Raw genomic sequence first — 25,517 nt, 5'->3', positions numbered from 1 at the left:
TGGTTTGTCTAGATCGTGCCGTGTGGGATCGATACCGATACCAAATACACAACCGGACCATTTTCTTAGAGCTTAATATACTTACGGAAATTAATTCAATATATAAGATACTTACTTAAGTTCATATATTGATGTGTTACCAACACCAACACGATGCAAATGAAATAAATTGAACACAATGGCGATAATTCTTCTACTTCTTACCTCAAATGTTGTCCTTGTTTTTGTAAAAGATCGTAAGTAGCTGAACTAGAAAATTTCGAATTACTGAAACGCGTAACATTACGCGCAAAAATGTTTGAAAATGCACAACAGCATTGATCTAAATACAGCATATCTTTTGAATGCAATCCACTCAGCTCTACTGAAACTAATAATTGCTATCGAGTGCAAGGCGAACAAGTGCTCCCACATGTTCGGTACGTTGACGTCGAATGGTTCAACAGTAGCTACTTGGAGTAAGAACGCCATCTCTCACGCTGTACTAACCAAGCTGTTGCCGGATTACTGTTGGAAAAACCACTGCTAGGCAGTGAGTCACTTTATTTTGGTTTTTTTTTCGCCAATCGTTACGCTATGCTTACGTCGTGCCCCATGCTGTGTGGTCCGTGCGGTGTTTCCTTACTCGTTTTCCGACTTGTAAATCACTTGGAGTACAATTTGTCTTGCGATAGGAGTGGGAATGCTGGGTACTTAGGATGAAGCTTTCTGGACAACGTGAATGTAAAAGGCCGGATTGGAGACTCCGGTTAGTGGCTTAAAGTCACCATTGATTTCGTGCAGCTTGTTGCCTCGGAAGATAGTCTGAAGAATTTGTTCAAACACGCGCAGTTTGTGCGGGTAGTACGATAATCGGAACTCACTGACATCGTTACCCGTGCTAATCTGATAGTCCAGTGTGACGAGCGTCGGCTTTGAGGCTACGTACAGTACTGACGTTTTGATGTCTGTCGTGTGGCTGCTCTGTAAGGTAAAGAGAATGTTAATTTCGAGTAGTAAGAGCATGCTCCGAATCGTACATTGTAATAGATGCACTTGGCGGGCGTTGCCCCAGTGTCCATGATGTTGTCGTAGTTGCGGTGATCGATCAGTAGCAAACCTCCAGGCTTAACGCATTTTTCAAAGTTACGAATGGCCTGAATCTGTTCGCGCTGATCGCCAAAGTTATCCAGTAGATGAGCGAACGAATTTCCCAGACACATAACGGCATCGAAGCCTCCATTAAGCAAATGTTTTATATCATCGTACAGCGTGAGCCAGTTTGCCTCCTCAATAACTGCAAGCGAATTAAATGGATAAAAATGGAAGATATTCGTAGCGCACGTATTTAAAAGTAAACTCTCACCCCATTTATCAAAGTTGGGTTCCTTGCGGCGATTCCAGCGTTCCTTTAGCGCATACTTCAGCATCTTGTCGGAAGCATCAATGGAGACGACTTCGAATCCTTCTTCCAGCAGCATGATCGAATCCACACCCGTTCCACAAGCAACATCCAATATGCGTCGTACCCCATTTTGGCGCAGTTTTTCAACCAGGAAATTGCGATAATTTTCCGTGCGAGACTTTTTGTCTCCAATGAAAATCTCCCACACTTTGGCTGCCTTTCCATCGGCATACTGATCGCGCACACCTTCGGCTGAGATACCGTCCGATCGGGACTGGAAAACGGTGTCGGCTTGAGACATTTTAAGCTTTTAGTCTCTATGTGGCATACAAACAGATGAAATAGATTGGAGAATTACATCTTATTAGTGACGAAGTACTTTGCTAACGATTAAGTAAAAGTGTAGCATAAAAAGACTTGTTCTGTATAATAAAATAACTGTTCCTTGACTATTTAGAAATATTGGCATTCCAAAGAACAAACATGGTTCGCTTTGTAGGCTGACTTATCAGTAGAGTGCTCTTTATTTGAACCAACTCCCTCAGGGGCAAGGATTGCATAAGCGAAAACACCACATCATGTCCATTTGTAGTTTACTTCATCGAAACTTGTTCTCACGATTCCTTAGCGCACGTACGCTCGTCATTCGCACGATCCATTCGTTCGCACCGGAAATAACCGCACCTCAGCATCGAAGCACCGGGCCCCGAGCTGTGCGAAGTGGTTTAGAAATAATTATGGAACCCTCGTGGTCACGGTCAAGGAAATTCCAAGCAAAGGTTCTTTTCATAGTTGCGCTATGCTATAATTTTCTCACTGCTTTGTTGGTCGTTTATAGCTTTTCCATGATACTTATCACATGCTGTTTCCTAAAACAAGAAGCTTAGACTATGTTACCTTTTGTAAATTTAGACCACTCGCGGCAAGAGACACTTGCTGACTGCTGAGGTAAAAAGATCCGTACTATGGCTCTTGGGAATAGTGCCACGGTGGTGCTGTTGAACTTGGCATTATACAACCACCAGCAAATATGATCATCAAGCGCGCACATACTACTAGTCCTTATTCCTTATCGCACAAAACAACAACGAAGCATCCGAGACAAATAAGATGATAAGCAGATTTCGGTCCCGCTGGTTCGAGCCTCCTGTAGTGTCTGGTAAAACAGGAAAGCAACATAAACATGTGGCGCTGCAAATCCAACAAAAAAGCCTAAGGAAACAACCGTTGTAGACGGTTTCGTTCGCAAACGGTGATAATAACAACCAGTCAGCTGTTGGAGATACCCTATGAACTTTGGATGTGATATTTTGAAAAATATGTTTTGTTGCGCTACGTGCGTATGGAAACTCTACAAAAAGCCCCACAGTCACAGGAGCTGTTTTTTGTGTTGTGTGGTGTTTATTAAACGGCCATTCCTTATTAATCGAACGACGCTTTTGTTATCCATGAAAGTGAAAAATAAAATATTGGTTGTAAGATTTATTAATTAAAGATTTTTATTGCACTACGATTGTTTCCATACTTATCACTATATTCCCATTCTGTTCCTACAGCTTATCATAGATTTCGATTGCGAATAGCATCGTTGATTGCACAATACGTTACGTCCTGTTGTTTATTGCACTGGGGTTCCATTTACCACGAACTTGATATTGCACGAAGAGTGTGTGTGTGTGTGTTGTTTAAAAAAAGAAGTACTCCTAAAATAAATAGTAGGTATATTCCTTCGTTCAGTCGTGCTGTAAAAGGATGCTTAAAGTATGCTAACGTTGCTGGAACGATTCAAGTGCAACGAGCCATTATGTAGACAGTTCCTTTGTAGTGCAAGAGTAGCTAGGTAAAGGGTATTCTATTCAACTGCAATAGATGCGTCGAAACCATGGATACAACAAGAGTTCGAGATGAACGGCGGAAAATTATCGACACCCTAATATGTTGTACCTTACCGTGTTCTTAGCTTAGTGTGAAGGACGTAAGCGCTACGTAGGTTTATGTTTTCTTCACTTTAAAATAAATCCACTCTGCTAGTAGTTACCCAACCGTTACCACAATGTACAGCTTACAGTTTGTCTAATTCGGTTAAAAGCATCCCAAGAAAATGTTGCAGCAACGCCCATCCAACGAGTCCGAGTCCAAAGTGTTTCTGTTTCTTAGTTTGTATGTTAAAAAGACAATAATCTTGGTGAGTCACAACGTCCAATTGTATACCTGGGCAACACCGCAAATGACAAACATTACACTAAATTGCTGCAGGCAACAGAAAAACCCCCTCTATCCGTCTGATAAAGCATCAGTCTGCTGCAATGCTCCAAACCTTATAAATGCGCCGCAAGGAGTGTCTTAAGCTATATTGGAAGCAAATAGATCGAAATGGTGGGCAAACAAACCAAAACAAAATGAGGAAATGCTTATCTTCGCTGAGAGTAAACAGATTGTGTCCTTCCAAACGGATGCCGGTCTTGTAACGGATCGGCCAATCGGTTCGAGATGAATTTCGCCGTTTACTTTCAGGAAAAAAAATCATACTTGTGCTTACTGAGCGAAAACTATAACACACTGGTTTTAGCCACCACAAAAAAGATTGCGGCTCCTACGGCAGATAGCCCAACGAATCCTCCAGTCCGAGCGAAGAACTCACGGGTCGGCCAGCTTGATAGTAGCTCTCCGACTTGGTCAAGCGTTTCGGATTCTTTAGCTCTTGTTTACCGCTGCGCACTATCAAGTCTGACTGCGTCGAGTGAATGTACTGATAGTCGCTGCCCGGAAGCTGGACCGGTAGACTCTTTTTCTTCGTGCTAGTGCTGTAGTGATGGCGATGGTAGTGCAGATTACTATTGCTGCTGCCACCGCTCGTCACCTGACCAACCTGAGCACCGTTCGATCGTTTCTGGTCGTTTTCCTGATCGCGATGGATGTGCGTATGATGGTGATTATGGCCGTGATGACGACTCGAAGCATTCCGATGGTCGCTGGACTTCTTCGTGGTGGATGCCAACGATGAGCTGCCGGATGTGGCGCTCGATTGCGGATCACCCTTCAGGTTCGTAATGTCAGTCGTTTGACTAAGCTTCACATCGGCAAACTCGGCCGCAACTTCCACCGTTTTCTTAACGCTCAACGCTTCGGAGGCTTTTACTGGACGCCCACTACCGCCAACGGTGAACAGCTCATAGTCCAATGCCAACTTGTCCACCTTGGTCGGTTTAGTGCCGGAAAGCTTACCAACACTGTGAACACCGGCCGTACCACCGCCACCACACTTAGCGACCTGTCCGTGGCGTGTCGAGCAGTAGCACTTCTCGTTACTGATGCAACTGTCCGTATCGCACCAGGTCGTCGAGCCTTCCTCGTTCGGTGTTTCGCCCATCGAGCAGTAGCACTTGTCCTCGCTACGACAACTCGGTGCCGAACTACGGTTGCTGGCCTGGTTGAGTTTGGCATTGATGTCATCCCCGCCCAAGCTGCAGTAGCAGCGATCGGCCGAGGTACAGGTACATGCATCCGAATCATAGCTACACTCCGAACACGACACATAGCTGAAAGTAGAAAGGCGCAAAATGACTACATTGGTTCTCACCGGATGTGGCCGTGGATGTGAACCTACCCGCTCGAGCTGTTCCTGTTGTGCGCGGTCAGTGTATGCTCATGTCGAGCGTCTGAAACTTCTGAACCACTAGTTGCAATTCGTGATCGGTCCTTCTTTCCGGCCGCTTTAAGATCCAGTGATAGCTGGTCTGCGAGCTGATGGACCCGGCCACTCGTCGCCGTACCGTGCCCGCTCGCTCCGTGCCCACCACCGTGCCCAGCAGTTCCGTTTCCGTGGCCACCAGTTCGCCCGTTGCCGACGCCATGACCGCCCCCTGTATGAGCTCCTCCGGTGTTGCTGCCCGTGCTTTTTTTGCTGCGAAACTTACCGAACCGAAACACCTTCTTGAGACCTTTGGCCCCAATCAGAAGTTTTCGTCGCTGGTTCTGGAGGGATGAAAGCAAAATTGTTAGTGTTGTTCGTGTTTGGTGCCATTGGACGTTTCGCACTTAACTACGCGTAGTTCTACAGAAATAGGTTAGAAAACAGAGAGTGGTTGGTTTAGTTTAAAGATAGTGAATTTATTAGTTTTCTATTGTTCTTTTCTACAGCGACATCAATGTCCCGGGCTATTCAACAGTGTGCATTGGGAGAACCCGTTTCGCGTCTCACGCAGTCCTTCCTACCATTACAAACGGTCGGCAGTGTTTGTTGGGTTCGGTAATGTTTCATACAGTGTCCTGCTCTATTGCGGAAATTGAGAAGATGATGATGGTGTGTTAGCCTGAGAAATGTTTGCAACCTATCCGTTAGTAGCTACATGCATAACCCAGTCCCTCTGTATCCTACACTACTAGTTTACTAATAAGTCTAGTCTACCCGTGCATTCAATCGGTGCGATAGTCGATAGCGTATTACATTGTTGTACTCTCATGTGTCCAGTGTCCCGCATATCTGCCGTCTGCCTCGGATGGGGCCCTACCCTAAAGTCTTCGGTATCAGTGCAGAAGGTGTGTTATGTTCGTATGCGTAACCTATACCTACTCTCGTACACCGCCTCCCAGCTTACCTGCACGTTACTGTTTCTTCGCTTCAACTTTTTCTTCTTCTGCCGGCGCATGATGCTTTTCGAGCGCTGGTACAGCTCGTCCTTCGTCAGCGTGACGGCCAGCTTGAGCAGAAACTCTTTGTAGATCGGTTTCAGATCGTTGAACGACATACCGTCCGAGTTAATTATGGCATTCAGGATCTCGTCCAGCGAGTGCAGATTCTCCTGCAGCCGGAACTCGTTGAACAGCTCACTGAACCCGAGCGGAGATCCGCCCCCACCGCCCACCTTGCCCGTGTGCCGCCGGGTGGCGCGCGATTTGTACCTTGTTAGGCCGGCCGTATTCAGGAAGCTGCCGGAGCGCGGTATGGCCACCCGGGTCAGTATGTCCCCGGTCGAGTTATCGGTGAGCGCAGGGTATGGGCCCTCCTTGGCAGCAATACCATTCTCGTCATTCGAATGGCTACGATCGGTGTAGATATCGTCCAGCATCGGCCTGTTAGAGACTGAGGAAACAAAGGTTTAGGTTTAGTAAGACGGACAATGGAGTTGGCACAATATTGAGGAGCACACTTACTTGCCCGCGGTGGGTTTGGTGGAATCGGTGGTGGCCGTTTGTTCTTGACGTTCTTCTTTCGCCGTTCCTCGGTCGACGACTCATCATCATTGACGCCTACGACGGCATCACTTTCACCGCTCAGCGAACTCGTGGCGCTGCGCTTCATGCGCGGCGGTCTCGGTGGTGGCGGTAGCATGCTTCGCTGGCTGGCGCTTGATCTCCTGGAGGACAGCTTGGTGGAACCACTCTGTAGGTGGGTGTTGGTGGTCACGGTGCTGCTCGCAATGCTCATGCAGCTGACACCATTTCGATTCTTGGGACGCTTCGGGCGTTGATTCTGGACGCGAGATGGAAACACGTTGTATTTAATATGTTCAATGGATTGCTCCAAATACACAAAAAACTCGATGCTTACATCGCCACTGCTCATGTGCGCCATCAGGCTTTGGTAGAGCGTTGCCGCAATCACAATGGCATCTTCCGGCGTCTGGCAGACGAACCCGTGGCATTCTAGCTGGCGTGGCACGGTCGTAGATCGCATCACGATCGCAAACAGCGGCGAGTGAATGCCGGACGAAAGCCGACGCTTATCGGCGGCACTGTTGTGGATGAGATGGACATTAACCGTAAGATTAGTTGATCGTTTCGTTAACGACAATGGAGTGCTTACGCCTTACCTTAGCGGACGGAACAATGAGCTCTTGTCGATGTTTTCCGGATCGGTGATGAGTGGCAAAAAGGCGGCACCACCTTCAGCACCGGATACGACGAACTTTACCGCCGACCAGACGGCAATGTTTTGGAAGGGTGTAACGGCCGGTTCCTTACCACTGCCCGCCCTAATACGCAACCCAATCGGGCTGATGTCAAGCGATCCACCCGTCTGCGTCTGGAAGTCAGGAAAATGGGAAAAAGGCCATCAATTGTAAAGATCGTCAGCTACACGTCAGGCACGGTGCACCCTGTGGGATGTTACTCTTTCATCCTCAATTTCGAAATCACTTGACCCCACGAACTGACCCATTTTTGAAAGTACGTTTATCTCGTGAATAGTACGGTGCTAGACGGTAAACGATTCATCAATACGAAGCTTAGGGAGGGCTAAAGCACCTCACGCCATTGGTTGAAAGGCAACATGGCGAGAGGAAGGAAATGTTTGGAGATATAGTGCGCGAAAACCCTACAATTTTCCAAAAATGCCAAAACCACCACAAATCTCTCGACTTTATTTGGCGTTGGAATCAGGTTGTTTCGAGCGTTAAGCGCGGAAAAGAAACGCATCGATCCGTCCGGTATGCGCATCGGTGGAATTTCACTTCATGGATGCGGGGTTTTGGGGTTTTCTTCTTGCTGCTTTGCTATCGACGGTAGCGTCGAACCGTTTTGGGTCTCTGACGGTAAGTGGCACAGTTTGATAATTAACGTTTAACACAAATACACTCCGGGCCAGGCCTGTCTTCAGACGCTGCCCGTCAATGTAATGTTTTCCGTTCAATTAGTCTACTGCTGTAACATGCATTACAGACGGACACACGCCACAGAAACACGAGTTGTGGAGTAAAGTTTACCACACATTGATGAACGTTCCAATGTTCATGTTTAGTGATGCGAAATTAAATACATTTAAATGCTACGACAAGCGAGTATACATTGCAACCTGCACCTCACACTATTCCACATTAAAACATTCGGGCATACAAGCTTGCCAATCACTGGGAAAACCCCGTTTTCGCACCAGTGCAAATTACTAACGATTAATAATTCTGAGCAAAAATCAAACGGTTTTAAATTTGGCAAATGCGCGGAGGCGGTTAGCATCTTTAATGAACAGTCCGCCATTATCAAGTTAACAGTTTTTTTTTGCGATTCCTATCGTACCTGGGAGCGATGATGAGCTGGTTAGCTACCACCTGCAACAATAACACAAAAAATGCCTAATTTGATAATCGGTCAATTAATTAGCTAGCTGGGAAGCTTTCCAGAACTGTGAGATAATGCGCCGCCATTAGCATGCTGCTGCGGTAGCAGCTAAAGGTGTACGCTTTCTAGCGTTCGTGTTGGAAGGTGAAATTTGTATGCTCGGACCAGTGATAATTTATCTTCCCGCCCTGATCCGCATCCCCTAGTTGGTTGGCCCCTTTGATAACTGTGTTTTTTTTTTGTGTTGGTCTGCTTCTCAATTTTCCCTCAATGTAAGCACCTGAAATGAATGTCTGTGAGAGCGAGAGAGAGATGCTGGGGTCTGTGATAGTGCATCGTACGCAGCTGGCCTTACCATGCCTGATATTGACCTACGAAGCCGTACAATTATGCTATTCTTCGCGCAACATAGGAATCACTATTATCGCCTAACTAGGGAGGTAGTTGCTAGACGTTGGTTAGAGCGGCCTAACGGGACCAGTCTTCATCTGCCGTTCAAAACCAATTTTGTGAAGAGTATACTTTAAAAAAAATGGTGAATCGAAACACAGAATTGCTACTTGCGGAGAACATAATGCGTTCGATTGTCCTAGGACTAAAGATTGAGCTTCGATCAAGAAAGGTAAAAAAGAGTTGAGCATTTCCTGAAGATAACCAGTGGATTTTTTGATATTGTTATGAAAATGTAGGTCACTCTTTCTGTCGAAACCTTTTCAATGGTCCCAGGAAGGTTAAGGTGGAAAGTGAAGATAAGTATGTTTTCATACAAAAGTGTACTTACGAGGTAAAGCTCACATTTAGGATGTGAAGACGTTCAAATCATAATAATAAAGTTGATAAAAAAATTGTAACATTTTTTCAGATTGGGGAGAATATTATCAAAAAGTTACACATGTTGTGTTACAGACGATGTAGAAGGACTTATAATACTAATGTGCTCCTTTAATTTAACCAAAACGAACTGAAAAACAAAACACTGTTTCTGTTTCTTTTTTTGCGGCTCGAATGCTGTCCACTTTTAAGCATTCGAGGTGACAATCGATGGTCATTAATCCGTTACAATGAGCGGCCGCAACTCGCAACTCATTCAATTAGGGAAAGATAACTTTAAATCATTTATGTTTTGCACTGACGATACCTTATAATGGTGGGTCTCGTTAAACAGCACTTTCACCTTCTTTTCAAAGGCACACGATAGAAACATTGCCCATACGTGTGGGCTGAAGGAAATGAAATGGTAATCTTTCCATCAGTTAGCGTTTGGTTTCACTTTTTTCACAACCCTTACCAACTAGTGCAAAATCGGCAATTAAACCGTAGCAAAAGGTGTTCGAAGAAGCTTTGAATACTACACGCTGGAAAACAAAACCCAACCTGCGGTACGCAATTTCCGCCCCGTAGAGGTCGATCCTGATGTCGAACGTCACCGGTTAGTTGGTTTCATTAGAAGAGGTTATGCACCAAATTAAAACGCGCACGTACCATACCTGTTTCTCATTAAAAACGCAGACTAAGGCGAAAGTTAGTTACGGTGATTGCTTTTTTTTTGTAAGTTTGTGTTCGAGCACGATCATCTCGATCGTATGCAAATGGGGCATGGGAAATTGTTTGCCTCCTAGCCGCCAAAAACGTTAAACCGCCTGGCAGTATTTTGGGCCAAGGGAGCTTATCGTGAGCGGTGAATCATTCCAGTTCTGGAAGGGAAATCTCGCCCCGTTGCTTAAATCAAAGATTTGAGTGTTTTCCAACTTTGAAGATCGACTGTTGACACGAATTCAGGAATAGCCAAATGAGTATCTTTACAAACAATGAGGCTAACAAGACACTGTACTACTTCGTCTGTATAATTTCCGCTTGCATTGCATTTGCAGACACCATTGATGAATACACCATTGTAAAGAAGATTCACTAAGATGGAAGCATACAAGAAAATCTCGTCACTGATAGCTAAACGATCGCCTGCCAGTTTGTTAGTGATTCTTACTGAGTGAGAAACAATTTTGATAGCTTCGCGCCGAAAGTAAAGCAATCTGATCATGCACCGCAGTAATGAAGCAATGCTGCTTTTTTCCTTTACCTTCTCGGGTCAACGTTTATGCTGCAGCCAGTCCTGACCACGCTGGAGGCATTGAGCTCGGTGAATTAAAAATTGGAGGAAAAACACAGCGGCACCGTAATGAAATAAAACAGTATCGCGCCAACAGTACGCGCTTACCAACGCGATGGATCGACGTATCACTCGGTGGCGCTTCGATGCGTATTTGGGTGAAATTTTGGATTTCAAATCCAAAAACCTTCGCTCGTCGAAGCCTGTACCCCCACGCCGAAAACCCGGTCGCCTTTCTCTCCGTAACTATTATACCATTTAATCAGTACGCGCAGATCAGAGTGTACAGTCGAAACGGTCGTTTTTTTTTCTCTGGTGGAGCAAAAAGGCGCGGAAAATGGACCCCAAACTCGCAGCATGCTGAGTTCCGATGGCTTTTAATATCCCAGTCGATATCTTCCTTGTCGGTGGTAAGGAAGATCAACTGATCTGTTCAACATTCTTCGGCTCGATTGGATTAAACCAATTGGCTTGTGTGGTAGTAATAAAACAGCAAATTATTAACAAACATGTGTTAATGTTGATTGGTTACAGTAAGATAAAGATTTACATTCAACGGAACATGTCATTAGGTGCTTTAACAAGGAGCAGTTTTTGTTACAACAAACATCTAGCACAATTAGAAAAGGAAGAAACATCTGCAATTTGGAACACAAATCGCGTTCGCGCTAATCTTTCCGCAGTTTATGTGATTACCATTGCAAATACTATAATTAGAGCACCTGCAAAAAAAACCAGAGCTGCACCGAATGGTTCCTGGTTGGCAGAAAAACCTGCGGGAAAACGAAAACTAGACTGCCCGTTCCGTTAGAGGCAGCCACGATCCAAGCTTTTCGCTTGCATCGGTCTTCCAACCTACGCTAATGGAGCATCGAACGGAACTGGTTTTGCATTGATTTTGATCTTGATTTTCCTGACCAAACCTTCCCTGCCGGTCTACCCGCACTGCACAGGTTTTGAATGCCTGGGGAACCCGGGAAAAAGGTTGCCGTTTTTCGTGTTTTTTTAGTTCTGCAGGTGTTGCTGTTACTGTGTGCTTTTTATTTGTTGTTCGATTCCATTTTTCCCAACCTTCAATACGTTTCCTTTTACTGCCTAGGCCAACAGCGGTCGGTAACTAGGTCGTACGGCACGAGTTGCGCGGATCGCTTACTTTCTTGCGCGTAGGCAACCTCCCGGTGCGACCCGACCAGTTCGGTCTTCCGGACACACGGACTTGGGCCATTTTGTCGTACTCTACGTCGTGCCCGTTTTTCCACGAATTCAATGCCATTGCCGATCGTCTAGGACGAGCGCGTGTCCGATGATGGTATCTCGTACCGAGGGAAAAGTAATTGAAAAATTGTTGCAATTAAAGTGTGTCAAACTGAACCAGTTTTATCGAACAGCGGTGTGTAGGGGTCTATCCCACTAACAGCTACTGGACAGAGCAATGCGGGTAAACAGTACGCCAGGCTCTGGAACTGGTTCGAGCACTAGTGTGCGCGGATGTACACAACTGGAAGATGGAGTGTTTTTCAGTAAAAACCTGCAGTCCCACACCATATTGGCCCACTTTTGGAGCACAAAGACCAAAGGCAGGCGGATGAAAAGCACGCACAGGATGTGGGTCAATTCTGGCCGACTGAGGACACTCGTGGTGCGCAACATGATCTAATTCTTTTCTACGGTTCGGCTAGATTTGCTCAAATGCTAAGGTGACCGCGTTTGGGAGATAGTTTTTGCTTTTATGCTGGAAAAAGCATTTTGCTTTTGAAAATTGCACCTCTTGGACATGTATCAGACCTTGGAGATATAGGTTGTCACCGGTTAAAACCCAGATACAATTTGAACCTTTTTTCCAAACTTTGGTCATGGATCACTCCCAGTTTGTTCAGATGTTTTGTATGATGACTATAACACCTTTCCCATTTTGGTTGAACATCTTCAAGCTGTTGCTCGGTAGGAGCGGCTAAATATGGCACTTGCGTCAACCAACGTTACGGACACGAGCGGTGATTTATGCACATTTCACAGTTCGTTAGACAAAAACTGGCGCCTACACCATCGCCTTTCGTGGGTGTGTGTGTGCATTTAGTGTCTTCTCTGAGCTGCACCTCCGTCCATAATCGGGCAGCGCTACCAACGATCATAATTAGTCGCATTATGAGATTTCTTTTCGGAGGCTCTCATTTCTGAGGGGGCCTGTCCAAAAATCCTGCCGGCGCGATAGGATTTCACACGATTGCTCCAATGTTGAAGCAAATGTGCTGGTGGGTGATAGGCGTGCAGCAGGCAATTTCACTTTCCACCAATTTTACTCACCTGCCAGACTCCGGCGCTCGCCACACCGGGCGTTAGTGTGGCGACCCAGCGTGACGACGCAAGTCGTGAATCGTGAAGGTGACGTAGCTTATGCGTGAGTGTGCTATTCGTTTTTTTTTAACTTCTCTCCAACGACTTGTAAGTACTTTTTTTATACTCCCCCACTAAAGCATCGGCTCTATTCGCATGCGCATAAGGTGCGCAAATGAGATTGGCTCAGTGTAAGTGCGCACATGAATATGCGAAAAAGTAAAAATTACCCGTCCGAACGGAAAGCTAGCTTAAAACATTAAGATATATTCACGACGGTTTTGATCGTGTGTTGGCGTAGTTTTTTTTTGTTTTATTCGCTTGCTTATGGCTTTTATGACTATTTAAAATAGTCCCGCTCGTGGTTTGCATCGCATCGGTTTGGGGAATTTTAATGGCTTGCTCCGGGAAAGCTGATGAAGAAGCTCTCCACGACTAAAGCGCTTCCCCCTTTGGTTTCACCACTCGATTATGTTGTATGAAGAAAGGTGAAAGAGAAATAAATTAATCGAATACCGCAATGGACTCCATACTCAACTATCAGAACTTTTTTCTACTGATATAGAAATGCAATTAAAAGTATGGTTTCCAACATATATGAGTCAAAATATTGTAGAAAACACCAATAAATAAACAAATCCGACAACTTCTATGTTTAGCAAGCAGATGGACATTAAGTAAACTCTCAAAGTATCTGGAATGGACATTACCCCTTCAAAACTACTGCTGTATCAATGATACGATAAGGTGGCTTAAGTAGTACAACACACTCCCAACATGCCATTTGTGTCACGGTCCGATCATAAAACATTCCAGAATGTGTAGCCTCGAAGTTTATGCGGATTATGCCGTTGCCTATGCATTCCTGCCGGGCAGCTATTTCCTTCACCGGACTTAGAGTCGCTAATTGCTTGGCGAAAGATCAACCTCACCACGGTTTCATAAAAAGGTTGATGGTTTGAAAAAAAACAACATTCAACCCGTTGCCGTTACGGCAGATGGATTTCTGTGCTTGCCCGGGTGAGACCTGCGCCCTCGGAACTACTTGGCACGGATTTTTTAATGTAATTTTTTGTTAGCCAACTTTGGGGTCAATCTCTACGAAAACGAATGTAGTTGGGTTGCTTTTTCCGTGTTCGAGCGACGAGCGCATCGAATAACATCAACGAACGGAACTATCTATCTCTGCGGGCTGGAATACGATCGGTCAGTGTAAGATATAGTGCAAAAGATATTTCAATCAGTTCTCCTCGCTAGTATGATCCCAGCATGATCAGCACATGTGGGGAATGTGAGAAAATGTTTAAACATCTCTATTCAAATCGTTAAAATGAACTTAAAAGTGTCTTCCTTAGACAAATGGGTTCGAAATTCCAGACACTTTAGAATTGGCTACATTTCAATACTCCTATCATGTTGCTTCTGCAGTGTATAAAACATTAAGATCTAACAGCTTTAACGTAGCCATTTTGGGTTGAGATAATTTAGTGAACTTATCCTATAAAAAACCTTTTGCACAAAAGAAATGCCTAGTCAAACGCTCGTATTAATTAACAAACGCGATTATTGACACGCAATGCTTCCACCATGAACCACAGCTTCACTACATTTCCTCATTTCTCGAGGAGAGATTTTAAGCATCTTCCTCATTCCAAAAACCATCCTACATTAAACAAATGCCTCTTAAACGCTATCTTCATGTTGTAAAGACACAACAACCGGCACAAGTAGTAGTCGAGTGTTTGTGAATGTCTCTCGAAAGCGACGCTTATTTCGACGCGAGATGATCCGTGGATGTTTTGATGCAGCTTCGTACATTATTCCATCGTGCGGCGAGAAAGGCTTACCGATGCTTCTCAACCACCAAACAAAAGACTCATACGTGAGTGATTGGATCAATTGTTTGAAAAAGGAAATTTCCCGATCAATCAATACTGTGCTCTGGTTGCTGTTTTGTTGTTGATTTCTTGCGATTATATCAATCACTGTGAGGCTTTTCACATGTAAAAATAGACACTGCCGAAATAGCTTTCCTCATTAGGAGCTAACGGGCGGGGTGATAAAATCTTTTGCGCAGAAATGAGTGTTAATAAATGTGTTTTGATTTACTTCCGGAAATGTGTGCTGTGGCTGATGCAACGGTACGGCACCAACCGGCTACGGTGGATTAGTTAGGTAATCGGGACCGTAATAAAGACTGCAGCGAAACTGATCGGTTTAAATTTGTGTTAATAAATTCGATAGCTAAAATGACAGTGCGCGATGAAATAGGTGCGAGCGAGCGATCGAGTGAGCATCCGATCAACGTTTCCAGCAATGTTACATGTGATTTTTCGAATGTTTTTCTGTTGGGTTTGGGTTTTTGTTTCCCGCATAATGAACTTACCCCATGCCCGGCGCCACTTAAGTACAGCTGCCTGAGGGGCTCCTGCAGTCCAACGAGACTCGTCACCTTATCCTTCAGGGGCAGCGAACCCAGACATCGCACACTGAAGCTTTGTACATTGGCCGTGGTTGAGCCACCGTTCTCCTTTGCCACGTCCGTAAACATGCGCTCGATCTGAGCCTGCACGCTGTTACTGATCTCCCGTCGTGCATCGCTGCCATGTCGCGAAACTCCGGCGCCTCCGCCAGGACCGTTCGCTCCAGCGTTCCCTGCTGCCGTACCGCTTGGAGCTGCCGCAGCTCCGGCCGGACTCAGCACCGATGTGCCGCCGCCGGCACCACCGAAATCGCGCAAACTGCTTGCCACCGCACTGATGTCCAGATTGTCACGATCGTTTATGATGGCACCGGCGAGACTGCCCCGACTCAGCCCACTGATCGATGATGAGCGGCGACGGCCGTTTTGTGAGCTGCGATCATCTAACCGCTGACTTATGATCGACCTGCAACGAGTGGTTCGAAGCGAATTCGAGGATCAAGAGAAAAGAGGACAAGAAGGTTGCATCAGTACCCGTGCTACATGGGCTGCATCACGCACGTGAACAAAAGACTACCATTGCGCTATGGAAAGCTTGGTTAATAGCTGACAATTAATATTCTGCCATTACTGTACTACTGTTTTGCCACTACGTTACGCTCCTGCCACAGCAATTAGTATAGCTACGCTAGGTGTAAATAGGGAGTATTAGTAAGCTTAGTAGAGGATCAACACTACCGCTTCCACCGTACCCATTGTGAATATGATCACCGCCGCAGCCGCAATGATAGTGGTTGCTACTGTCGCAGTTATGATCGCAGCCGTTGGCGTTACTGTTATTGTTATGGTCGTAAAAGCATAGCTGGTGTATTAAGTACACAAAAAAATCACTAACTGTTTGCCACATTGAACCGAAATGTTCGGATGACGTTCATCGATCACGCACTGCTGGTTGCACATTTAAAGCGAGCTCTTCCGAATACACGACGTTAAGAGAAAGAGTGTGATGTTTGGATGATTTTTGAGACTTTCTTTCGATCCACTATCACTTGATCGTTGGGATTGATGAGAGCCCTTCTTCCTTAGACAAAAATATTCGTCCCCACAACAACACGGAATGTTACTCCAGCTTGTGCAATTTGAAAATACTGACGGGCAAACCAACGATTCTAGACACTATGGCACTGTAACACGTAGAGTCGAATTGTTCATTTTCTTCTTCAAACTTCGAACTGCAAACAGGTCATTATTTTACAGAACACTCTGCATCCACTACGCACTGTACTACGCACTCCCGAACGCACTTACAGCCTTACTTTCGCACATGCCAATCCTTACTAACAAGCGCACACAGCGAATGCTGCTTCCGATCCGCTCGGTTCGTGGTTGTGTCGGGAAAACTTTTAAACATTTATGAGCAATCACGTAGCCGTTTTTCGGGGGAGGTGGGCCAAATCTCGGTCAATGAAATGCGCGACCAGTTCAAGCTGAAACACTAAACCGTAACTGGACGCTCCACACTGCGCGCTACGATGACTCTGTGCTCCAGAGATATGGTCACAAAATCATCACATCATTTCGTAGTAATATTCGTACTTCAAGCAATGATATCACAGCACGTAGGAAAAATGCTGATGCCCACTGAATTTTCCGCAATTTTCCGGTGACAAAAAAAAACTTCTCACGACAATTGGGTATAAATAAAAGTCTCACTCGCAACCGCAACCGAATGCCAGATAAATGCAATTTTTCTGCTGCTTTCGAGCGTCAAACTGGGAAACACACCCGGACGGTACCGCGTACAGCAAGCTATTGAGCGTCGAACGGCCGCACCACTGAACCAAGGGTGCGAACAGATTTTCGTGCTTCGCTTTTCCTCGCGTACCCTCGCATGTACACTTCTTCCGTATCAGCTCGCACACTTCGTTCCTTCCTACCGCGTACATCCCGAAGATACAAGAAAAACTACTTTCTAATGCTTGGAGTTCGAGCTTTCGAGCAGCTGCGCTTTACGGTGTTTTGGCTGAATGTCTAGCGATTGCATACCTTCAGGGGTTTACTGAAGCGCTCGACTTTGCGCGTCATCGATTTACCGAAAGCAACAGACGTGAGGATGAATGTAACTAGTTTTCCCCTGCTTGCATTACCAGCCGGAAGCAAAAAATGTCGTTCTCCTAGATCTAAGCCCTACTTCAAGCGGGTTATCTGCGCTGACCCATATCGTCGGGATGCATCTAGTGTGCAGTTGGTCGTTGGTCGAAGGCTGCACGCGAAGTGACAGTAAGTGTCATTGAAACACAAGCGTAATGGAAATGGGTGACCCAAATGCCGGAGCTGGAGCAGTCGGTTTTCCTGTTAAGGACTTCGCGATAAACATATGTCACTGAGGTGGCAGTTTCCACCGACTGGAACGTTTAGCCAAGTAAGTAAAGCTATTAATGGAACTTTCATTTGCGGAGATAGCTGTAAAGTGTATCGGATAGATGGCAGGCTGCGGATGAAATCTCGTGTTCCCCGGAGTTTTATCATCTCGTTAGCTTTATCTGTACCGCTGTCAATGTTTGAAACTACTTTCAGTTGCGAAATGGTTTATCGATCTGTGATGAAATCTAATTAGTTTATGTACGATAGCAACCAGGTTAGTAATCGGTTAGTAATAAAAAGTTGATTAGACAAATGGGAACCAAAAAGAGGCCTAGTTTATTTACTTCAATTTTGCAACTTGAAAAGAACAAGGATTTTTGAAATACTGACACTACCGAGAAATCAAACTATTTCTAGGAATTTCATGGCAACAATACATTGCTATTGAAGACTGATAATCACACGCTCCAACGCTTGCGTATTTGTGAGCACTCTGATTCAAAACAATCCACTCACAGCTGAGATCCTCGCGAACGCGCTAGATAAGTAGCAGCAATCTTCAACCATTCGTCTATTTTAGTTCGTTATCAACCGTAAACATTCACGGCAAGCGGCGGCAAAATGTTGCTTTCAATAGCGAGGTAATTTTTGAGATGCTGTAAATCTTTGCAATCGTTTTTCGATTAACAATCGCTTTCGTTTAGCGGAATTTGTTTGTTGTTGTTTGCAGCATCCACAGTGGCGGTAGAATTGAGCTGCAGTATAATTCATCTACTTCCGATTGCTTCTGAGCGTCTAATTTTCAACTCGATGAACAGTACGCTGCGTAAGCAGAAAGAATACGAGGAAGTTTGCATCATAGCGAGTGCCCAGCTTAACAGCACAGACATTGAAGTGACATTTCCGAAAGAACGAAACGTAGAACTGTTCCATGCAACGATTCCCAGCTTCGGAGCTGATCTGTTTCGTCAGCTTGATGAAGCAACCTTGAACTTGGAACTTCGCAAGGGCAATGTGAGTGAGATAGTGTTTGGACTGAGTAGGCTAAACCATCTGAAAATCAGTGATACAGGCTTGAGCCGCTTTGAGGTGCCCGCGTATGATTTCACCCTGCAGACGCTTGTTATACACGAACGACTCCTAACAGTGCTGCCCACGAATTTGAACTACCTTTGGAAGCTGCAACTGCTTGATCTTTCAGGCTGCTCAATGACTACAATCGACCTGAGTGAAATGACTTTAGTAAACTCCCTGAGCGTCCTTAACCTCGCCGACAATCAGCTGTCCAAGATCGAAACCAGTGCGCGCGTCGAATTACGGGCCCTCACCAAGTTCGATGTGCAGCAAAACGAACTGTCGCGAATCGATCGATTCCCGGAAATGTTTCCCGCACTCAAATTCACACGAATGATGCAAAACCGCTGGGACTGCGAGTGGGTCAGCGAGGTGCGTGATAAAATCTGGCGCAACAATATCACAGTGCTGGGAACGGACTATCGCTGTGCTCATCGTATCAACAACGGTGGACTATGCTGTTCGTATGCAAATCCCTTCCGAGCGCGGTTAGCAATCGCCAAAGCTTTGCTCTTCGCTCTCGATGAGCTGAATGCAGCGACGAATGACGTGAACACTGATGCGCAGTCGCCAGATCCGCTGATAACGCTCAAAGTGTTCGAGAATGAGACCGTCGAGGGTGTGATTGGGATGCAGATGCGAAACGTTGGCGTGTACTTGCAAGATCCCATCGGGGCTGTGTAAATAGATTGTTATTATGCGAGAGTACGTCTTCCGATTAGGATGCCGTATGTTCCATGCTACCAGTAACGATAAGAGATTGGTGCTGCTCAGTTCATGATCAATTGGTCGACCGACTGCGAAGGCTCCGAGATGCGTTCTTTAATATTCATGTAAGTAATGCATACTGCTTCAAGGTAGCAATTTCAGTAAAGCTCCTTGCGTTCAGATTACTTTTAGCGATCCCATGTTCATTAGCCATCATTAAGGAGACGATAGAGTGTGCGCGGGTGCAACGTAATTCAACGTGCTTCATCGAGGGCGTAACGTTTGAATCCCCAACGGAGGAGTACTTTGCCGCATTTCCAACCTCATCTCACATAATTATAGAATCAAGTGAAATTCTACATTTCTCGGCCCAGCTGTTTGATGCGCTTGCAGAGACGGCGTTCCTAACGCTGAAGGGCTGCCTGATACCGACGGTTACCTTTCGCTCGGATGAATTACACTGTCTTCGCATCGATAATACGGGGCTGCGGGAGTTTGCGGTAACTCCGCACGAAAATCGGAACCTCAACACGCTCATCATCAACGGCAACCCTTTGTCGGCTATTCCACCGAATGTCCGATATCTTACAGCCCTATCCATACTGGACCTGTCCAACAATCAGCTGGAGTACGTCAAACTTGGCTGGTTTCAGACGATGGACAACCTGCTGGTGCTCGACCTTTCGGGAAACAGGATCGCGCGTATAGACGTCCATCCGTCACTGCGACTAGCACGACTGAAGAACTTCTGGATCAATCACAACCATCTGCAGAATGTACCATTTTTCCCAAACTTTGCACCTTCCTTGCGGCGCGTCCGGCTTGTAGAAAATCACTGGAGTTGCGAATGGGTAGCTCAAGTTCGGCAATCCATTTGGGACTCTGTCATTCAGGTGTACGGTGCAGAGTATCTGTGTGCGGATAAATTAGACGGAGGCCTTTGCTGCTATGAAGGTTACCCGCTCAATAACACGGACATACAGTTTGAGCAAGCGGAGGTGACATATTTCGATAATAAAAGACATTCCGAGCCTTTTCCACGGGCAGAACGTTTGACAGCAGTGGTAGAAAAACAAGCAGAGCGGCAACATGTGCTTCTTAAACAATCATACAGCGTGCTGGAGCAAAAGTATCGCCGACTGGTAGAACAGAAGGAACAGCTTGAGCAGCGATTCATTAATACGGTGCGTGAGTTAGAGCGGACTGTGCAACGATTAACGGCGGAACTAACAGAGGCGCAGGACACAATCCGGGCACAAAACTTAAAAATAGTGTTATAAGTGATACGTTACGTTACATGATCGTTACTATTTTCCATACATGTAAACGTATTTTACTAAATACAGGGAATGTTTGTTACTCTAAAACAGTACGTTTACGCTATTATTTTTGACCAGGTTATTGTAATAAAGGAGTTTTTACAGTACGAAAGGGCATGAAGTACTCACCTCGTATCGTCAAACATTGCATCTATCTTCAGCTTGTATATACTGTTTCGACTAATGCTGGACATCGTGTCTAGGTGGTCTGCATCCATCAGCCGGAAACCGGAGGATACACTCGAACCGCGTCGAGGGCGGCTCATTCTTTGCGAACCATCCATGTTGTACGTGACCATTGCTTGCATTCAGATTCTGCTGACTTTAACACATTGCACACTTCGTGTTACAGCACAGTACACTTGTACAGGTGGCGTTAGTGGTTTCGACCATGGTTTATAACTTCGAACTATGCTCAAAAGCAGGTAGCACCTTATCTTATCGTTTTTCGGAGCATATATAAACTAATGTGGGCACAATAATTGTGTCAAGCATGTTAAAAATCCATTTCACACGATCGTACTACTTTCACAATTTTCGGAACTCAAACGCTGAACTTTTTATCGGTCAAAGGATCATCGACGTCTCGTTTGACATGCTGTACAGCTGCACTTGACCCATATTTAGGGATTGCTCGATTGTTTCTCTCCGCTTCCGCAGCTCCCGTGCAGCGCTTGCTTCGATCGGTAATCAATGTTTGATCGCGATGAGGTCGCACTATCAGTCGGTCATGTGCTGGCTTATGCTGATGGGGCTGAGCAGCTGCACCGCAATGACCGATGACGATGAAGATTTTACAGTGCGGTCCACTTGTTTCCCAAATGGCCACTGTTCAAATGCCGGTACCGTGGTAATGATGCTCCACAGGTAACGGAACTTTAGTGTGTCGCGATCGAGATGCTGACCATCGTTACTGATGATTTCCGGAGAAGTTGGAGTGCGAAGGGGTATTGGGCTTCCCTTACCTGTGTTCTTTAATTTAGCCTCTCTGCAACGCAAGCCCTTTTGTTAATTCATACCTCTGGAACACGGCTAACATTGGACAGCTAAGTCGACTAGCACATCCAATCAGTTGGTGATGATCAAACAGGCTACAGTCAACGAAGCGTACACACATAGTTTCGATCGATCGACGCTAGACTTCTTTTTTCAAGTTCAATGACGCAAACTATTGACAGTGGATCATGATGATGATGATGATGATGATGATGGGGATGATGGAGGCCTCTGTTGGAAATGGACGAGAAATGGAGAAAACGCCAGAAAGAAGAAGGTTACTATTGGTTGCGTCTGATGGATGCGCACGAGCCGGGCGCGGGTGGCTATTGTTGCTCGTAATTTGTGCCTCGGTCAGCCGCATCGTTTGGGTTAGAGGGTTTTGTTTGGGTTGGCTCCACCGATCAATATGTGGTTAATTTTGAGAAAATGGAAAATTGCATGAAATCAATTGGTGAAGAAGAAATGGCACACGCTGACCGTGAGCAGTGTTGCGAGCGGAAGTAAATGGAGCTCTCTTCATTCGGAATCGGATGCCATTTAACTGCCACTGATTCCAATGTCAGGAAAGGAAGTTGTGCCTGCATCACGATGGAAACATTAATATGATTGGGTAATAAATTAGTCAGCTTTCTAGAATTGTGTTATACGCATCTGATGAAATTTGTAGGTTACACTACGAATCGTTGTTTCATATGTAATTGGAATCGTGAACATTCAGGGTTTTTGTGAAATTGATGCGAAATTGAGTTTTTTTGCATTTTTATAAGATAAAATTTAACAGTTACGTGGTGAAAATATACTAACAAGTTTCATTGATAGGAACAGTAACAGTATCATATATTTTAATTACTTCAAAGTTCTACAAAGTACTACAAAATACACTTGTACTAGTAACGGGTATTACCAAACATTTAATGGAACACTTTTATAGTCGCCGTCTTTATGATTTCATTCTCAAGAGAAATCGATACATGGCGCAACCTCCATTTCAGACCCCTGTTATGACCATTCCAACAATCCCTTAACATCGAATATATAGGTCTGTTCTCCAACACTATCATACCTTCTCATGTCAACACTCACACACCGTCCCGTTGGTTGACCACAGACGCAGTAACGCCCATGTCCTACGTCACGGGAACGAGTTTCACGCTGACCAAACGATCATTCCCTTCCAAGTACCGTTTTAGCCTGGTTTTGATTTTTTATGGCGCAACTACGCGTCTAAGGTAGGTTCCGATTACTTGCGCACAGAACCAGTTTTATGCCCCGGCGGAAGAATCCGCACACCGCGTAGGTATGTAGAACCTGGCAAGTAGGTCATAATCGGTACCAATCGATGGACGTAGACGTGACAAACGGTGCATGGAAAACGAAAGTCCGCACCGCTTGGTGAAATAGAGATCTGAAGACTCACTTTTTTATCCTCTGATGTCTATCGCGTATCTGCTATCATAGCCCTTCTTTTGCATGCTAATAGTTCTCACTACTGCGACTCGTGTCGTGCCTCCCGTAAGGTTACGTTGGGCATTATACTATTTTGAGCCTTCACACGTGCATGCTACTTAGACTGTGGTGGGAGATTAAGTGGTGTTTGACATTGTATTTCTTCATCGTGAAGCGGGTAATTTCTTGCAGGTGACACATGGAGTAGCACAATGCGATCCGCATTGTTACTTTTTTCCTCCTACAGTGAAAGCTGTTGTGTTGTTATTGAAAGTACCAGTACATCCCCTCGGGCACGATCGCTTAGCTAGTCAGCTTACAGAGCCATGTCTGGAGCGCGCTTCATATTACGACAAGAGGCTCATCTATCGACCCACAGACAATACCGATGCAACTTGGCTGGGTGGCGGGTTTCTGATTGTCCGCCTACTTTCACCCATTCTTATGGGTGCACGGCAATGTCGTGCATATGCATTCCATGTACTAATGAGCAACCAGTTAGATGGCGTCAATAGACGGAAACAATCAAAGCCTTTACTCACCCGTTTTACTCCACGGACAACCGACCAACCAATAATCTCCACAGCCAGTTCGGAACGGAGACTTGGAAAATGGTTCCGCGACGCTATGCGTTCGTTATTACCAAACACTGCTACGACGAAATTTGGATTTCTACGGCTATCAACTCGAATACAATTTGTGTAATCGAGCAGTGGGGCGAACAGAGCAGATGCTGAACATTTTCATTTACTATCGCAGGCCCTGCAGGCATAATAAAAACTTTGCTGCTCGGACAACCTGCATCGCGATGGTGACCGGCGATTGGGGCATAAGCAAGCGCTAAATAAAAAGAAAGTCCTTGCGTAATGTGGACATTTTCCAAACAGCGGCTACGCTTCGCGGGGAAAACTTTCAAATTGTTCCAATGTTGCACTCCAGATATTCCTTCCTGTCAGTCGGAATACTCGTTGTGTGCTCAAGAGCTAGCCATCCAAGGTCAGCTCCGTCACTCGGGAATGGCTAAGGATTATTACGGCACAGTCACCAGAGTTACGGTCATGTTAGAAATGACCCCTGTAGCCAACGGTGTTTTTTTTTCTCCTGGCATCGATGATCAAAATGCGCAGTTGCGCTTCTCAACTGGAACGAGATGCCGCTGATGGAGCAACCTGATCCGCGAACCATATCGGAACGCTGGTCCCGGGTGCCATAGCGGGATCGTCGGACAGTCGAAGATGATCAACGCACGGTTGGTGAGCGTGTGTCTTCGCGTACTAATTAGATATTTATACAGCGACCGTTTATGACTGTAGTGAACCGTTCATCAGAATTGCCGAGGCAACCAGACGTAAACATCGTAGCGGTCGGTTCGTAGACCCGTTCTGAATGCTCCTAATATCTTCACGATGGACAGAGCGGTGCAGCGAACGCCACTGATAGTAGGTTAGTAGTTGGTGTGCAACTTAGAAGAGGGCTGAGGGCTTATGCATAATTCACCGACAGTTTCCCTTCCATGACCAGCGTGGCTACGCTTGCATGGCTTTCTTGTTCGAATTGCATCAGGCCCTGGATTTGCTCAAGAAGGGTTTGTGCTCAGAAACTCGGAACTGTTGGCCGGACTGTTGGCAGTGGCCGTCCAGTTGTGTTGCAACAATTGCTGCGCTCGTACGGACGCGAAAACTATCGGCACGCGTGCGTATGGTCGCGTCAGGTGAAATGGCTTCACGATTGCTAAAGTGAGCGCTTGTCAAAGAAAAAAAGCGTGGCCGCAAGCGTTATGCAACGTGCCTACACATGACAGCCTCACACAATTGGAGGTAACCGCAGTGGCAGAGTCCACATTTGGCGGAGTTTTTGCGAATCACAATGATAATGGTTTTAAATCGTCAGCTGAAAGGTGTGGGTTAGTACGTATTAAGCTGTTGTTTAAAGCTTTCATAGAGAGGAGTACATGTATTGTAATTAGTTATAATGATTATTATATTGTGTATACGTTTCAACACTACATCACTGTCATGTGTGATGATGGTTAAGGTGGATGAAAATTATAAATAATTTGTATAATATTACAACAAGGACACAAAAAGGGAGGACAAATTTGTGAGGTTGGTCTGTTTTGTCCAGCTTAAATCTATTTGACAATTTAACTGTAATCTCATCCAGGTCTAATTAAACTTTGATACTAGGAGTGTATCCAAAAAAGGAGCATTAAGATAACATAGCCAACATTGCCATTAATTACTTGGAGCTGAATTTTGTAAAATAATTTGCGATAAAAATAGTTTCAAAATGTCAGGTTTAAGC

General features: G+C 45.4%; 3 protein-coding genes across 3 annotated transcripts; 1 reads left to right on the top strand and 2 right to left on the bottom strand.

Annotated features, from left to right (window-relative positions):
* Positions 1–693: 693 nt before the first annotated feature.
* LOC128718865 (glycine N-methyltransferase) lies at positions 694–1,685 on the bottom strand. The gene is made up of 3 exons (XM_053812481.1): positions 1,346–1,685; positions 1,020–1,276; positions 694–963 (listed from the first exon to the last, which is right to left on the bottom strand). The coding sequence occupies exons 1-3, from the start codon at positions 1,683–1,685 to the stop codon at positions 694–696; spliced, it is 867 nt and encodes a 288-aa protein (XP_053668456.1).
* Positions 1,686–3,977: 2,292 nt separating this feature from the next.
* Positions 3,978–21,102, bottom strand: LOC128718857 (uncharacterized). Its single transcript, XM_053812473.1, has 8 exons — positions 20,898–21,102; positions 15,268–15,769; positions 7,198–7,409; positions 6,936–7,119; positions 6,539–6,857; positions 5,983–6,467; positions 4,992–5,359; positions 3,978–4,923 (listed from the first exon to the last, which is right to left on the bottom strand). The coding sequence occupies exons 1-8, from the start codon at positions 21,074–21,076 to the stop codon at positions 3,978–3,980; spliced, it is 3,195 nt and encodes a 1,064-aa protein (XP_053668448.1). The 5' UTR covers positions 21,077–21,102.
* LOC128718864 (protein flightless-1-like) lies at positions 19,555–20,729 on the top strand. The gene is made up of 2 exons (XM_053812480.1): positions 19,555–19,574; positions 19,631–20,729. Exons 1-2 carry the CDS (start codon positions 19,555–19,557, stop codon positions 20,727–20,729), a joined length of 1,119 nt encoding a protein of 372 aa, XP_053668455.1.
* Positions 21,103–25,517: the final 4,415 nt, after the last annotated feature.

The sequence above is a fragment of the Anopheles marshallii genome, chromosome 2 (assembly GCF_943734725.1).
Source record: "Anopheles marshallii chromosome 2, idAnoMarsDA_429_01, whole genome shotgun sequence".
NCBI lineage: Eukaryota > Metazoa > Arthropoda > Insecta > Diptera > Culicidae > Anopheles > Anopheles marshallii.
The sequence above is the reverse complement of the archived record's forward strand: the minus strand, read 5'-3'. Positions and strand labels throughout refer to the sequence as shown.

Coding starts and splice junctions, on each gene's coding strand:
- LOC128718857 (XM_053812473.1), bottom strand. CDS start 21,076: ATGCAAGCAATGGTCACGTACAACATGGATGGTTCGCAAAGAATGAGC. Junction 6,858..6,935: donor CGCACATGAGCAGTGGCGAT/GTAAGCATCGAG, acceptor TCTCGCGTCCAG/AATCAACGCCCGAAGCGTCC. Junction 5,360..5,982: donor GAAGAAACAGTAACGTGCAG/GTAAGCTGGGAG, acceptor TCATCCCTCCAG/AACCAGCGACGAAAACTTCT.
- LOC128718864 (XM_053812480.1), top strand. CDS start 19,555: ATGCGTTCTTTAATATTCAT. Junction 19,575..19,630: donor ATGCGTTCTTTAATATTCAT/GTAAGTAATGCA, acceptor CCTTGCGTTCAG/ATTACTTTTAGCGATCCCAT.
- LOC128718865 (XM_053812481.1), bottom strand. CDS start 1,685: ATGTCTCAAGCCGACACCGTTTTCCAGTCCCGATCGGACGGTATCTCA. Junction 1,277..1,345: donor ACCCAACTTTGATAAATGGG/GTGAGAGTTTAC, acceptor ATTCGCTTGCAG/TTATTGAGGAGGCAAACTGG. Junction 964..1,019: donor CCAAGTGCATCTATTACAAT/GTACGATTCGGA, acceptor TTTACCTTACAG/AGCAGCCACACGACAGACAT.